Below are 16001 nucleotides of genomic sequence, written 5' to 3'. Positions count from 1 at the left end.
CGGCCCCGGTCAGACGGGGTGGCCGGGGTCTCGGGGGGGGGGGGGGGGGGGGGGCGGCGCCAGGCCCTCCGACCGAGGCTGGTCTCCGCCCTCAGGGCCCGCCGCGGTCGCACGCCTTCTTCTCCCGGGGGACCCCCGGGGGGTGGGGGGGGGGGGCGCCCCACCTACCGCAAGCCCCTCCCCCCGCCCGGTCAGAGCGCCGCGGGCCCCAGGAGGAGCTGCAGCTGCACGCTGGACGTGAAGCGGCGGCTGGGCCGGCCCAGGCTGCAGTGCAGGGTGGTCCGGAAAGTGCTCCTGGCGCGCTTGGGGAAGATGATGGCGGTGCTGCGGAAGTGCAGGGCGCGGGGCCGCGGCTCCAGGGTCAGCTGGCTGCGGTAGTTGCGCCACGTGCAGTCGGGCGCCGCCACGACGGTCTCGCTGTAGGCCGTGACCGTGGGCACGGGCGCGTAGAAGACCTTGTCCCGGAAGTGCCTCTCGGAGGCGTACTTGACCTCGGAGTTGCAGCTGGGGCGGGGCGGGCGGGAGAGGCAGGGTGAGGCAGGGTGAGCCCGGGCCGGGGGAGGGGGGGGGGGCGGGCCCGTCACCCCGGGCCCCGCCCCCGCGCGGTCCAGGGCCGGGAGCTCCGTGAACCGGACCCTCCACACCACCGGGCTCTTCCCAGACGTCGAGGCCACAGGCCAAAGAAGGGCAGAGGGGGCTTGCCAGCTTGGAGAAAGGGCTCGAAAGAGGTGGGACCGCTCAGTGCCACAGGTGACCCCGATTGGATGCCGAGTTGGGCTAAAAGTATGCCCTGAGAGGACACTTGGGGACCACGGATGAAACGTGACTGGGCAGGGAGGAGGAGGGCGGTGGGGTTCTGCCCTCGACGGTGCTGAGCTTGATGGCCTTCTGTCACTACGTGAGAGGACGTCCCTGTTCTTAGGAGGGGCACTAGATCCAGGACGCCATCAACTTCCTCTCAAATGGGTCAGAAAAAAAAGTTTCTTCTACGTAGAGGGGGAGAGTTTGCAGATGTCCGAGCAAACGGGCCAAAATGCAAACCAGTGAATCCGTTTAACGGAGCACACGGGGGCTCCCTGGCCCCTCCCTGCAACTTTTCTGAAAGTCGGAAATGACATCAAAATGAGTTTCCCCCAAAGCAGCCTCAGCACCCCCTAGATGAGCGACCCCCTCCCTACGAGTGACCAGCAGCCCCTGTCAGTGGCCCACGGCCCCTGCTTCCAGAACTCCCAGAACCAAACTGGAAGAAGTCGCCCAAGGGTGGGGATTTTAGCCTCGTCCCCCACCCCACCCCACCCCTACAGGTGATCGGCTCCCCTCGATCCTCACCGCACCCCCGCGGATAAGCCCCCCACCCCCACCACACCCCCACAGATAAACTCCGCATCCCCCACTGCACCCCCACAGATGATAAGCCCCCCCGTCCCCACTGCACCCCCACAGATAAGCCCATCCCCCACCACACCCCCCACAGATGATAAGCCCCCATCCCCCACCGCACCCCCACAGATAAGCCCCTCGTCCCCCACCACACCCCCACAGATAAACTCCCCATCCCCCACTGCACCCCCACAGATGATAAGCCCCCCGTCCCCCACCACACCCCCATAGATGATCAGTTCCAGAAGGGAACAAGGCAGCCCTCATCCACCCTCGAGGGGGTGGCTGAAAATCTCAGTTGGCATTTAAATAACGAGGGGAGAACAAACTGTAGAGTAGAGCCATCTGTCTCCTGCGACCACATCCAGAGCTGGAGGGGCAGGAGGCAGGGTCTCCCTGGCTGGGCCAGGGTGACGTGGACAAATCCGTCTGAGAGTCCTGTGGCTATGCGGGCGAGACCCATGGCCCCTGGACTCCACCTTCTGGAACGCTGAGCCTCAGAAGCCCTCTTAGGGGGGCAAATCCGTGGAGGAAAGCTCCCGGCGGGGTCACCTAACCCAGATGTCCTGCACGTGGGACACCCCTAAGCCACGTGCAGTGCAAGGACTCCCGAGTAGACAAAGGAGAACTACGGTCCCAGGAACACAGACGAAGCCCGCATTCACGTGACCCCTGGGGCAGCCTGCGCTGAAAAGGGGGTCCCACGTTGCCTGCGTGGTTCAGTCACAGATACCAGAGAAATCTGGCAGGACGGGAGGAGGGAGGGAGGGAGGCACGTTGGGCGTGTGAGTGTTGGCCACGGTGCAAACATTCTGGAAGGTTGGATTAAAATAAAATCAGCCAGACTTGGGGAGAGGGTGGTGGGGATGTGGCCGGAAGCAGACCTGGAGCACCGGGGACAGAGAAGGGACCCTCGGGTCACAGCCTCTTAGAACCAGTTCATCTGTGGCCACGTACACGGTCTTGCCTCCTCAGGGAGCAGCGCTCAGAGTCAGGGGGAGCCTGCTGGGCCCGCAGGCCGGTCCCCGCACCCTAGACAGCACCTGCCGCGCCCCGCCCCGCCCAGCAGCCCCACTCACCGGATCTCGTGCGTGGGCTCCGGGTGCACCTCAATGCTCTCCCCGAAGGACACAGGCAGCATCCGGGGCCTCATCTCGAGCGCTGGGGAACTCGGGGGCAGGGCCGGGGGCTGCGGGGAGAGCCACGGACAGGGGGTTACGCAGCCCTTTGGGACTGTGGCCTCAGCTCCCCACTGGGCACAAGGGGGCCGCCCCAGCCCTGGGTCGGTCCAGAAGCCCGCCCTGTGGGGGCCCTGGCACGGCCCACGGCTCCCCACCCACCGGCCCGGCCGCCCCCCCCAGGTTCCCAGACACCCACACGTAGGGATGTGGGAAGGGCCTCTTTCTGCAACCCCCAGCTCACACCACACGGGAGGGGTCTGAGCTCAGGGCCCCGCAGGCCGCCCTCTGGTGACGCCGTAGCTGGGAGCTAGTGAGACGCTGAAACCGGGTGGTCCTGGCTCCTGACCCTGCCTAGCGCAGCCCGCCCTCCCGCCCGAGGCTGAGGGCAGCACCCGCCCCCTGCTCCCCGGGGCTGTGATACATCTGTTGGGAGGGACACGCAGGTGGGAACATTCTCAGGAAGTGGCTGAAACCTGACTCATAAAGGACCAGGAGCCGCTCCCCCTAGGACCTTCTAAGGTAGCCCACGGCGGTCCCCTCGGGGCTCGGCCACAACCTCAAGCCATACTTCACCCCATTCCTTAGGTCAGAGACGTTGGGACCCCGGCTGCAGGGGGGCGGGGCCTGGAGCCGGGGTCTGCACATGTCCGCACGCCAGCACTCAGCCCTCTCTCCTCCCTCGTTTACTTCCCAGCGTGGCCAGCGAGGCTCAAACACCAGCCCGGCCGTCCGCGAGCTGCAGCCCTCTGCCGTCCCCCTGTGTGCGGGCAGCCACGCTTCTCGGCCCCCTGTGGGGGAGGGGCGCACACAGGTGCCTGTGACACGTGTCACCTCCGGGCCCGGGATGTCACGCCAGCGTGAGGGCCTCTACGGCCAACCTTGCCTTCTGGCGGAAGGCTCAAGATGGAGGCCGTGTCGCCTGAGACCCCCAGTTCCTCTGAAAGGCAGACCACCGGAGTCTCGACATCACGGTCAGCCCGCGACGAACACGGAGGGACGGCCAGAAGGAAACCTCTGCCGTCTGGGTACCACTGCACATTCGGGGATGTTTGTTACACAGCATTACCCGGTGTAAGTAGCCCAGGCCGTGTAACCGTCGTCCCCACGCCAGGCCACCCCCCGGCCCGCGTCTGCTCTAACTCCCCGGGCCCACGCCGAGCACTCGGTGAGCTCGGGCGGGGGACGCGGCTGTGGGTCTTTCCTTCGGCTCACGTACTGAGCGCCTATGTGCTGTCCTGGGGTCTGTGCTGTGCTGCCACGGTGAACGGAGAATTCGGTGTCCTTGCTCCCATGGGGCTCGCCGCCTGGATCCTCCTCTAGTCTGCAAACAGTCCCCCAAGCAGGCTAACATCCCAACTGTGGTGAGGGCTGCAGTCACTGGGGCTCCGAGGGCCCCGGGAAGAGGGGGCGTTGACCATCGGGAGATCGTGGAGGGCTTCCCCGCAGAAGTGACACCTGACGTGGGATCTCAAGGACGAAGAGGAGTTGAACCCTGGCCCCACGGGTCGCGTGTCCTGGGACGCGGCCCCGCACAGCACCCGACACCAGCACACCTCCTGCCCCGCTCCGCCTGCTGGGACCCACCGGGGAGGGGGACGGGGGAGCCGAGTCCCCCGGGTGCCCGTCCGTCGCTGCCCAGTCCCCGGCCCCTGCCGTGTCCCCTTTCCACCTGCACTCTGAACGGGCTCAGTCTTCAGAACTGACTTGCCTTCCTTTTCGCTCCATCGCCTGCCGGAGCCCCAACCGAGGCGGGTCTGTCCTCGAAGCCTGGGGTCACGTGTAAATCACGTGCCTACACCTGACCCACTCGGAGGGAGCTTTTCAGTGCCCCTCCTGAAACCCCCACGCTCTGGGGACGCTGCTCTTGGGCTGCCCTGCCCGCGGCGGTGGCCGCTTAGCTGCATGGGGTGACCGCGGTTTAACCTGATGAAAAACCGGCAAATGACAGATCCCGTTCCTCGGTCGCCCTGGCTGCACTACGAGTGCTCACAGGCACAGGCGGTCGTGGTCCGTTGCAGATCTAGAACATTCTCCCTACGGCAGGACGCTCTCTTGGACCATACCGTCCTAAAGGGTATTAGTTTACCTACTGTTTGGAGGGACCTCGTACACAGGAGTGAGGGCGGCTCAGCCCGCAGGCCAGCCCCCGCCCCTACGGGGGACAAGACGGGACCGACTTGAGATTTCCTGTTCCCGTCCCCCCCGCCCAGGTCCTCCCGGCCCTCGCCTGGATGAGGATAAGTCACAGCGGCTTTCCGAGCTCCGTGCGTTCACTCATCCACAGGAGAGCTACGTTGGACCCCCATTTTATAGATGCTGAAACAGAGGCCCAGAGTGACGAACTTGCTCGAGGCCGTACAGCCAGGAAGAGGCAGAACGAGGGTCCGAACCCTGGGGTCTGGCTCCACGGTCCACGATCTCGCTCCTGCTCCCGGGCTCTCTCTCTCACCCGTGGGACCGGCACCGGGGCCCCAGGGCCTGCCCTGTGACGACGCTCAGAACAGGCTTTGCCCTTCGCACACAGGATCAGGGCACTTCCTGCACGGGCCTCCGCCCGCGAATCCCTCGGCCACGCTCCCGCTGCCTCTGTGCCTCGGTTCGTGCTGCTTCCTGCACTGGGAATGTCTTTCTGGTTCCTTCTCGCTTAGTCCGGTGCGGCTCAACCCAGGCATCACCTCCCTGCCTGCCCACACCCTCTCCGGGGTCCCTGGGGCTCCCCTCTGCTGCCTCCGTTGCCGTGACCCCTTTGTGTGTCTGTCACCCCCAGGCCGGGGGCTCTGTAAGGTTCGGGACCCGAGGGGCTGTCTAACCCAGGGCTGGGCACCCCCCAGCGCCTGTGCCATTGAGAATTGAGAACTCACATGTGCCAAGAAGCCCCGCTGACTTGTTAGCCCTAAGGCCAGGTCCAAGCCTGTGCGGTACCCGCCTGTGGACAGGGTACTCGAAGCCCCTCCCCGGCCCATCACAGTGTTCCAGAGTGCCCCATGCCTCGCTGGCATTTACAGAGTGAGCGGCCCACAAAGGGCCAACGTCTGCCCCCTTCCTGGGCACGGCGGGTGGAATAACGCCCCAGAGATGTGCATGCCCTAATTTACCCAAGAACTGTGATGTGCTACGGTCAGGGGCCCGAGATGGGGAGGGGCCCCTGGGCTACCTGGTGGCCCAGTGTGATGGCGGGGGGGGGGGGGGGGGGTGTCCTCACCCAAGAGAGGCAGGGGGCCGGGGTCAGATTGCAAATGCTGCACTGTTGCTTCAGGATGGGGGGAAGGGGCCGCCAGCCAAGGGATTCAGGCAGCCTCTGGAAGGTGAAAAAGACAAGGAGCAATTCTCCCCTGGGCCCTTCCAGAAAGGAGCGGAACCAGTCCTGGATTTTAGCCCGTACGACCCACGGTAGACGTCTGACTTTTTGGAACCGTGAAGGAATACATTTCAGTTGCTATAAGCCACCACGCAGCCGTCTGTCACGGCACCAATGGGAAGCCGATACACCTTGTGACTCGGGCCAGACAACCCCCCTCTCTGGCCAGCGGCCTCCTGGCGCCTGAAGTGGGTGACAGGTCGCAGTGAGGCCTGAGTCCAAGCACGGACTCAGTGCCTGGCACCGAGTAAACGCTGTTTAAGAACTGGCTGTATCAGGAGTCCTCCCTCACATGAAGGTTGGGGGTGGGGAGTCCTCCCTGGAGACGGGCACAAGCCACACCCTTGTGAGCTCTGAGTCATTGTTGCTTCTACCTTTCCAGACTGAATTTAAAGGGGGGGGGGGGGGACAGTGACAAGATTTGAGGCACTTCTGGCATCCTCCCCGGCCCATCTGGTTGAGCCAACGGACCCAGCTCTGAAACTCCGTGACTTGATGCTTTTAAAAAGAATGCTCTCTCCCCAAAGGCATTATCTGCAGACTGGCGTTTTCGCAAATGTGTACGTGTGTCTGCTGAGCCCCCGCTGTTTGCTGAGCACCTACAGTGGGCCGAACGCCTACCGGGTACCAGACCCGGTGAGGGTTGGATGCGGCACAGCGCCTCTCAGGGCGCCTACTTGTTCAAGAGCGGATGACCTCCGGCCACAGAAGAAAACAGAAGATGAGGCAGGGTGCGAGGGGATGGGAACACGGGCGCCAAGGTTTCTGGAGGGGTTTCTTCTGTCCAGATCAGCGGAAGGACTGGAAACAGAGTGAGGAAGCCTGAGGCTGGTTTTAAGCACCCCACGCTGCTCTCCCCACCCCTCCCCTACGAGTGGGAGTGGGAAAGACTCACTCCCACGCTGGGGAGCAGGGAAGATAGCTCGGCGAGGCAGGACCTTCGACGCGCTCTCGGAACGGGCCAGTTCGATCCCCCTGGGGTCGACCCAGGATAAAGAAACCTGCCGGACCTTCTGGTACCTCCCCAAGCGCCCCGCGAGAGCAGCCCCATTCCGGCCGGATCTCGCTCCCCGACTGGCTGCCAGGAGAGGAGACAAGGCTCACTTCACGGGCTGGGCGGGGAGGCTGGAGCTCTGGGCACGGTTTTCCAAAGGGCCCCAGTGGAAAAACATCTAAAACCGACCCAAACTGGAGAAGCCAGCGAGAACCCAGACACGGGCTGGCATCCAGCGGGCCTGGGTGGCCAGACGGCTCCAGAAGTCACCGCCGAGGCCCCAGGACAGCCCCGCGGGGCTCCAGGGACAGACACAAAGGGAAGACAGCGGCAGCCCGCAGCACCTGGCCTCCCTGGAAGCCACCGGCCTGTCCGGAAGCTCAAAGCTGAGTCTTTCTGGATGCAGGGTTATGTGAACAGCAAAATGGCAATGCCAGCCAGCCCCACGGAATCCGGCCAGCCTGGAGCGGGGGCGAGGGAAGCAAGTCTCACGGCCAAGGAAGCACGCCGCTGGCCCCAGAAGGCTCCTCAGAGACCGGGTCACATTCTGCTGAGAGTCGCTGGGAGTGGGGGACGGGGAGAGGCCGGGGGAGGGGTGGGCCCAGGGCTGCTGTGCCTGCTCGACCAGCCGTGGGCCTGCCTGGAGCAAAGGAAGCCCCCGCGCAGCCCACCGCCCTCACCCGCCCCCCGGATCCTTCCCCCCGGAAGCCTGGATTCTTGTGCTACCCTAAAGAGAACCCACTGGGAGCCCCCCAGCCGGCTGCTGTCTGTGCCTCAGTCTGTCCATCTATAAAATGAGGCTGTGCCATTTGTGAGGCCTACACCACAGGGCTGGCCAGGGACCTGGCGGGATTCAGGTCCCTTTCCGGCTCTGGGAGGCAGGGGAGGAACGAGTGAGTCCCATGCACGGATGAGACAGGACCAGCCCAGACCCCCTGGATGCTGCCCCCTGCACCCCGGTGGGTGGATGGATGGATGGGCACAGCTGGTCCAGCCCCCAGCTGGGAGGCCCCCGCTGTAGCCTGGGGAGCAGGCTGGCCCTCTGGTCTCCCGGGCAGGTGGCGGGTGGGGGGACCAGGGCGGGCCTCAGAGGGAGCAGGAGCCGGAGGCCCCACCTGCCTCAGCCTGTGACTCACGCGCCCTCCCCGGGAGCGGCCGGGGCGAGGGCAAACGCTCGCTGACCCAGGTACGGACGCACCCGGGGGCTTTGGGGCACGCCCCTCCTGGCTGCCCTACAGCCACGGCCCACGGCACCGCCAAGAAAGATAACTGCTGGGTTGTGAGAGCTCGGTGCCATGCGGCGACAGCCCAGCCCGACCGGGGGTCCCGGCCCGGCTGCCGGGGACACGCAGGGACAGCTCAGCGGTGTTGGTGCCCGGCCCCGGGTGACGCCATGAGCTTTCGGTTCCATCACGTGTGACAGCAGGAGGGGTCCAGGGCCCCCCCGCTCCGCCGCTGCTCCTGGAGAGAGAGGGACCACCAGGGATACCCCCCTCCTCCGCCGGTGACACAGGGGAGAGTGTCCTCACCAAAGCCACATGGAACATTTGCAACAGCTAAAACGGCCCGGTCTCCGGGTCACTGACCTCAACGGCCTGTGATGGCTTTCGTGGCTATTCGAAATAAACCTGATCGTCTTCGGTGTGCATTTCGGATTTGCTGCCCTTGAACCTTCACCCATGAGGACAGTGATCCAAGGAGGAGGTATTCAGGGATTCTCACGCTCCTTAGGAAAGGCCTCAGGCAATGTGGCAAACCCCAGGACAGTTGAGGAGGGGGTTCCTTGGGCTCACTGCCCTTCTGCCACATGGCACAAGAGAGGAGCTGGACGGGCCTGGCTGGGGGAGCCCAGGAGACCCCGAACGGAGCAGAGCACTCCCTGGAGAGTCAGGAAGCGTCATGGGCCCAGCGCAGACCCCCACAGGCCCGGGGTCTGATACCCAAAGCAGCAAGACTAAGCAAACACAAACAGCAGGCTGGAGGCAGGGCTCAAGGCCCAGCCTGCGCCTGGGACAGCCGGCCAGACCCGAGCCAGCAGGAGGGTGGGTGGCAGGTTGGCTTGTGACCCCCACAAAGTATGTGACCTATTTGGAAAATAGGGTCTTTGCAAATACGATCAAGTTAAGATGAGCTCCTCCTCCTGGACAAGGCCGGGCCCTAAATCCAGTGATGGGTGTCCTCGTACGAGGAGAACCACGGGACGCACACATAGGGCGGACAGCCACGTGGAGACGAGCCGGCCACCGCCGAAAGCTAGAACAGACGCATGAGAGCGACCCGCCCCCGGAGCCTTTGGAGGGAGTGTGGCCCAGCTGACACCTGCCTTCGGACCTCTGGCTCCGGAACTGCGAGAGGGAATGGCTGTCGTTTTGAGCCCCGGGCTATGACTTGGCCACAAGGGCCCAGGAAGCCAGCACAGGCACCCGAAGGTTCTGCCGGCCAGTGAAAGCCATTTGTCCCCAGAAGGTGCTCCCTGCTGGCCCCCCTCCCCTCCGGAGTGCCTGGGGGGGTGTGGGCTGCTTTGTCTCCTTTTCAGACGAAAGCTAGAGAGACCCTCTCACACAGGTGGGCCTGCCGCTGAGGCTGAGGTGAGGGGACCTTGCCAGAGGCCGATTCATCCCGGGTTAAGCAGACAAGGGCTGAACAGAGGCCCCAGTGTTTCTGGCTCTTCCTCCCCTCCCTCCTCCCAACCTCTCTTCCCGCAGATGGGCTCCTCCTACCTTGGCCTCACACACCTGGCCGTTTTCCACCTGGGTTTGCTCACACCGTCACTAGTCGGGGACACTCCCATGAGCCCGCAAGGGGGCCGTGGGGACTGACCTCTGTCTCAGTTCATCTATCCATCCATCCATCCATCTGTACACTTGTTAATCTGTCCATTTGTCCATCTGTCCATCCATCCATCCGTCCATCCAACCATCCATCCATCCATTTATCCGTCCATCTGTCCATCCACCCAACCATCCATCCATCCATCCATTTATCTGTCCATCTGTCCATCCATCCATCCATCCATCCATCCAACCAACCATCCATCCTTTTATCCATCCATCCATCCATCCAACCATCCATCCACTTATCCATCCATCCATCTGTCCATCCATTTGTCCATCCATCCATCCAACCATCCATCCATCCATCCATTTATCCGTCCATCCAACCATCCATCCATCCATCCATTTATCCATCCATCCGTCCATCCATCTGTCCATCCATCCATCCATCCATCCATCCATTTATCCGTCCATCCATCCATCCAACCATCCATTTATCCGTCCATCTGTCCATCCGTCCATCCATCCATCCATTTATCCATCCATCCATCCATCCATCCATCCATCCATCCATCCGACCATCCATTTATCCGTCCATCTGTCCATCCATCCGTCCATCCTTCCAACCATCCATCCATCCATCCATTTATCCATCCATCCATTTATCCATCCATCCATCCATCCATCCATCCAACCATCCATTTATCCGTCCATCTGTCCATCCATCCAACCATCCATCCATCCATCCATCCATCCATCCATCCATCCATCCATTTATCCATCCATCCATCCATCCATCCATCCATCCATTTATCCATCCATCCATCCATCCATCCATTTATCCGTCCATCCATCCATCCATCCATCCATCCATCCATCCATCCATTTATCCGTCCATCTGTCCATCCATCCATCCATCCATCCATCCATCCATCCATTTATCCGTCCGTCCATCCATCCGTCCATCCAACCATCCATCCATCCATCCATCCATCATCCATTTATCCATCCATCCATCCGTCCATCCGTCCATCCATCCATCCATCCATCCATCCAACCATCCATCCATCCATTCATCCATTTATCCATCCATCCGTCCATCCATCCATCCACTTATCCGTCCATCCATCCATCCAGCCATCCGTGCAAGCATTCATTCATCTGTCCATCTGTCTTTCCACCCTTCCATCCTTCCCAACCCCGGGCACAAACCCCCTAAATCCCTACCTCCCTCTGTTATCCTTGGTTTCACCATCACGGTCCAGAAACAGAAATGAAAAGAGCCAGGACTCCTGGAGGCACGGAGGGAGGGGTGCCAGCCACCATCCTGAGGCGGCTGTGACCATGGGTGTTCTCCAAGGGCTGGGCAGTCCCGGGAAGCTTCCCGGGTGGGGCGCAGAACCTCGCCCCCAACCTCTGGTTCTGCCTACATCTGGCCCCCAGGGCTCCCTTCAGAGTCTGGTCCAGGGAACCAGAACCTCATCCTTAGGGAAATCCTCAGGCGTGCCACTCAGAAGTACAATCGACGTAGAAACAGAGTCGGGAGATGGGATGGGGCGCCAGGAGCCATGCGTGAAGGAGCCCAGGGCAGGAGAACCCTATCTGAGTAGGAAACAGCCCAACCTGTCGCCTCCTGTCACCACTACACGGCGGGCCGGGTCCCTCATGCACCACGGACTCGAGACCTGTCCACATCTCACTCACCCCAGTGGCGGCTGTTCTCTCAAATGTGCACCCACAGAGCAAGGCCCGAGACCCCAGATGCTGTCTGTGGCCTCCCTGAGGGCATGGGCTTTTCAGGGCTGGTTCCCTGAACCGCCCGTGTTCACGGGATGGGGGGCGACAGCGTCTGATGCACAGCCCCCCTCACCCCCACAGACAGCTCGTCCCGCTCCCCAGTGCCCCTCGATCCCCACAGCTCAGCCGGGCAGGCCAGGGAGGAGGGACAGAGGACAGGGGTGTCTGCCCCACTTCGGGCTGGAGGCCCAGGCGCTGGGAGTTCGAGGGAAGCATGGACAGACGGCCTGTGTCTTGCTCACGCGGGGTCCCTCGCCTGGCCTGGCTCAATCATCTGCCGGATGAGAGCAGCTGACGGGCGAGCCCTCTGGCCCACAGGCAGCCCTGGCCGTCCCCGTGTCCTGCAAGAGAGCAGGGCACCCACGTGGGGGCAAGCCCCGCATGGATCCTATTCCTCAGGGCATAGGATCTAGGCAGTCAAGTCTGATTTGGGTTTCTAATTTGAGGGCTTGTGAAGCCTCGGGATGCCTTTTGAAAGATACAAATAAAAAATCACAAGCGTGTTTTTAAAAGACCAGACGAAATGTTAACTTTCTGACCTCAGCTTGGCTCCCAAGTCCCTGCTCTGGCCTCTGCCAGCCTCCTTGCTGCTCCTTGAAGGCGCCTATCTTGTTCCCACCTCAGGACCTTTGCACATGCCATCCTCCCGGACTGGCACACACTTCAGCCCCGTGACCACAAAGTCCACGCCCTCATTTTTTTTCTGGTTTCTGTTCACCATCACTTTCCTGACCACCCCGTCTATGCCACTGCACCCTTATCCAGCCTTTTGCCCGAACAACACGTATCAAGCCACATTTAAGTTGGTGACTGTCTCGCCCACGAGAACGCCAGTTCCGGGAGGGCAGGGACCTTGAACGTCCTGTTCGGTGCTATGTCGCCCAGGTCTCCAGAAAGGGACACAACATACAGTAGGTGCTCAGGAAGTACTGTGGGGGGGGGGGGGGGTTGGTGAATGACCGATTCCTACATCTTTGTTTGCTTTGGCAATCACCAGAAACGTTACCATCTGCTCCAGAGAGGGAGCAGGAAAATCCCAAGGTCAAGGAGGGGTGGGGAGGTGCGTTCCCACCCAGCCTGGCCCCAGTGCCTCTGATGTCTTGGGTGAGGACAGTCTCACAGCCAGCCGGACACCCAGCATGAATGGGCCGTTGTCCAGACGGCGAGTCCAGCCTCTTAAAACAAAGTGAAGGGTGGGGAACGGGGCCTCCCGATGACATGAAGCGTGAGCGGACTTAACACGTGAGTCCGGCAGAAGAAGCGGGGCGACGAGGCGCTGAGGACCTCAGGGACCGGGGACTGGGGCCAGCATGCGCCTCCCACCCCTCCCCCACCCCCCGCTGGGACACGGGCCACCAGCGTTGGGGAAGCAGCGCCGGGCACTGGGGGTCAGAATCACCCCGTGCAGAACAGGCTGAAACCCAGACCCACATGGCCTGGCACATGACACTGAGGGGCCACCAGAGGAAACCGGGCCCTGCTGGCCGCCTGCCCCCGCTTGCGCCTTTGAAACCGTCAGCTCCAAGAGGCAGGACGGGCTTCTGTCCCCCTCCCCAGAGACTGGCGGCCGAGATCCTGCCTACGTCTGCTCCTGGAAAGCGTCCTCGGTCCTCGGTGCCTCATCAGCGTGCAGGGTGTTGTTAAACACCAGATTAGCAACGCTCGCGCTCGCGGGAGCTGACCCTGACCGGGAGCTGGGGTGCCCTGTGGGTGAGGTGGGCGGGGCCCCGGCTGCAGGCCCCGGGGCTGACAAGAGGCTGCCCGGGGCTCCCGTTGCCTCTCTTTTCATTAAAAGCAGCACCTCAAAACCCCATCGGTCCTCAAGCATTACGTTTTTTAGTGAAAATAATAAAGGTAACACACCCACACAGGTAGTTAATTAGCTATCTAATGAAGAGCAGCATAATGTAGGGTTTGAATGTAGAGCCTCCGCATCCAAACTCCCTGGGGCTCCATCCCAGCAAGGCCACTTACCCACTGGGTGGCCTTGGGGAAGTGGCTTCAGCTTGTCCCTCTGGAAAATGGGGCTAACAAGGGCGCACAGTTCACTGGAGTATCGTGGAAAGCAAATGAGCCACAGAAGTCGAGGGGTTAGGAGAGTTTCTGGCCTGTGGCAAGAGCTACCTAAACGTCAGATAATCATTACCTGTCCGGACATAGCCCCAGGTTTGCCTTCGAGCCAAGTTAAAAGATCAGGGACAGCACGGTTCCATACCTGGGGTCTGGTTAGCAAGGAAGCGGGGGGGGGGGGGGGGGGGGGGAGAGAACACATAAAATCAACCAGAAGAGCCAAGACAAGTAAACCAGGCGTGCTGGCCGGCCTGGCTGGCAGAGAAAGCTTCCGGAAAGCCCTCTTTAAGGAGGATTCCAGGTCGTCCAAAGAAGAAAGGGGAAGACCGGTTCCCTGTCCCTTTCCGAGCCCTGTCATGTAAGACACCGCAGCGATTGTACTCCCCAGGGTGCAACGCCTCCAACCAGCTGTCCCAGGTCGGAGACCCTCTTGCAGGAAAGCTTCCCCTTCAGACAGCAGGATGGATACATTCTACGGCAAACAGCCCGGGTCGGTCACCTCTGTCAACCCCCAGAAGTCCTCCATGCCCCTCCCGCGCCTCCCGCCCCAGCCCAAAGTTCAAATTCACCGTGTGATTTTGGTCTCGGGCGGCGGATCCCAAACTCCGCAGCACATCAGAATCATCCGGGGAAGTTTTCAAAGTCCTGACGCTCAGGTCAGAGCCTACCCCAATCACACGAGAACGCCTGGAGGTGGGAGGCGGGAGGTGGGCGCGGGTATTGTTTAGAGATCTCCGAGGGAGGCCCACGCCCCGCCAAGTTTGGGACCCACGGGACTAGGGAGCAAGGGAGGCACCAGCGAAATTCGTGTCATGAGGCTGGAGGCAAGGAGCGCATTCCTTTCTGCTGCTGGGAGTATTTTCAGCTGGGGGGTGGGGGGGAGGCGATCCGTGCCCTGCACCAGGCGAGCATCGCGGGGGCCCCAGAAAAGTGGAGTGGGGCTGGAGCCACGCCAGCATGCACACTTGGCAGAAAAGACCTTAAGACGCGCGGCGAGCGGGCGGGAACGGGGAAGCTGCCACCGACATTGTTAGCGACCTCCCAATTTCATCTTGTCCCTCCTCCGGGCCCGGAAGGTGCCGGATCCCACCCCCTTTACTCCGGGCCGCCCGGGCCACCCTGTCTCAGTCCGGCCGCCAGGATCCACTAAGACTCTTGGGTCTCCTGACCTGGGGTTCCGGCCTCTCCCCCCGGGGCACGCCTCAGCTCCACGTCAACATCCCTCAACATCCAGAGAAGGAAGGGTTACCGTCTGGGGTGGGTTTAAAAAAAAGAAAAAAGAAAAAAAGAAAAAGAAAAAAGCTCTGGGGCCCGCAGCGCTGGAACAGTCGGCAGGGGACGGGGTCAGGAGCAGAAGGGACCCGGGAACGGAGGTCTCCAACAGGCTTCAGCCTGGGGCTCCAGCCCGCCCCGCCCGGAGCCAGCTTCTTCTTCGGGGGACTCCGGGCTCGTCCCTCCCCTGCCCTTCCTCGGCCGGCGGCAAGGCCAACCACTCCGTAGGGGGGGCCCGGCGCCCGGGAGAGAATTCCAGGCCCCGGGGTCGGGCTGCACCACCTCCGCCTCCGCGCCCCGGTCCCGCCGGGGTTGGGGGTGGGGGGGGGGGTGGGGGGGGGCGGGGGCGCGGCACCGGCCGACCCCGGGCCCCCTTGTGGGCCCGGGGCCGGGGGGTGCGGCGGGGGCCCCGCGCGGGTTCCGGGTTCGGCGCCCAGGCGCGTGCTTACCGCTCCGGCCTCGCCGGGTCCCGGGGGCTCCGAGGGCGCGCCGGCGCCCCCCGCGCGGGCGTCCGGGACGCCGGGCGCCAGGGAGTAGAAGGGCGGGCTGGGGCTGGGGCTGGGGGGCAGCCCGGAGTCGGGGCTGTCCAGCAAGCCCTCCCGGCTCTTCTCCTTGAGGCTCTCCTCCATGCCCTGCAGATGCAGGTGGCCGACCATGTCTGGGGGGCGCGGGGCGCGGGCCCCCGGCTCCTCGGGGCGCCGCTCCACCGCGCTCCGGGGCCCGGGCCGGGCGGCGGGCCGAGGGCCGCGCGCCCGGGAACCTACGGGCAGAGCCGCGCGGGCGGCGCGTCAGGCCCGGCTCCCCGCGCCCCGGCCGCTCGGTGCGCGCCGCCTCCTGCGCCCCCGCCGCCCGGCCTCGCCTCCGCGCTCCGCCGCCGGCCCGCTCCGCACCTTCCCGGCCCGCGCCTCCTTTTCTAGGCGCCTCCTCCTCCCCTCCCCTCCCGTCCCCTCCCCTCCCCTTCCCTCCCCTCCCTTCCCCCGGCCCACCCCGCCCGCCGCCGCCGCCGCGGGCCCGGGACCTGCACGGTTTCCGTGTGCCCCCCTCCCTGCACACTCCAGCGGCTGGGGGGGGGGGGGGGGGGGCGGACCCCGAGTCATCCCAAGGGCTGGCGGTAGTCACGTTTGATGTGGCCCCAGGGGGCCTTCTCCGGGTCGCTGAGGTCAGAGTACAAAACC

At 63.2% G+C, this 16001-nt stretch overlaps 1 protein-coding gene across 1 annotated transcript; it reads right to left on the bottom strand.

The window, feature by feature from the left end:
• Positions 1-187: 187 nt before the first annotated feature.
• On the bottom strand, positions 188-15738 carry RFLNA (refilin A). Its single transcript, XM_058691465.1, has 3 exons — positions 15276-15738; positions 2460-2569; positions 188-504 (listed from the first exon to the last, which is right to left on the bottom strand). The coding sequence occupies exons 1-3, from the start codon at positions 15480-15482 to the stop codon at positions 192-194; spliced, it is 630 nt and encodes a 209-aa protein (XP_058547448.1). The 5' UTR covers positions 15483-15738; the 3' UTR covers positions 188-191.
• Between the last annotated feature and the right edge of the window lie 263 nt (positions 15739-16001).

The sequence above is a fragment of the Neofelis nebulosa genome, chromosome 11 (genome assembly GCF_028018385.1).
Source record: "Neofelis nebulosa isolate mNeoNeb1 chromosome 11, mNeoNeb1.pri, whole genome shotgun sequence".
In the NCBI taxonomy this organism is placed as follows: Eukaryota; Metazoa; Chordata; class Mammalia; order Carnivora; family Felidae; genus Neofelis; species Neofelis nebulosa.
Note: the sequence above shows the minus strand (reverse complement) of the source record. Positions and strands in the feature narration are given on the sequence as shown.

Bases quoted from the DNA above. Each gene is read 5' to 3' on its own strand.
- RFLNA (XM_058691465.1), bottom strand. From the start codon at position 15,482: ATGGTCGGCCACCTGCATCTGCAGGGCATGGAGGAGAGCCTCAAGGAG. The intron at 2,570-15,275 runs GTAAGCACGCGC...CTCTCCCCGCAG, and splicing joins GACCCGGCGAGGCCGGAGCG to CCCCCGGCCCTGCCCCCGAG. The intron at 505-2,459 runs GTGAGTGGGGCT...GCCCCGCCCCAG, and splicing joins GAGCCCACGCACGAGATCCG to CTGCAACTCCGAGGTCAAGT.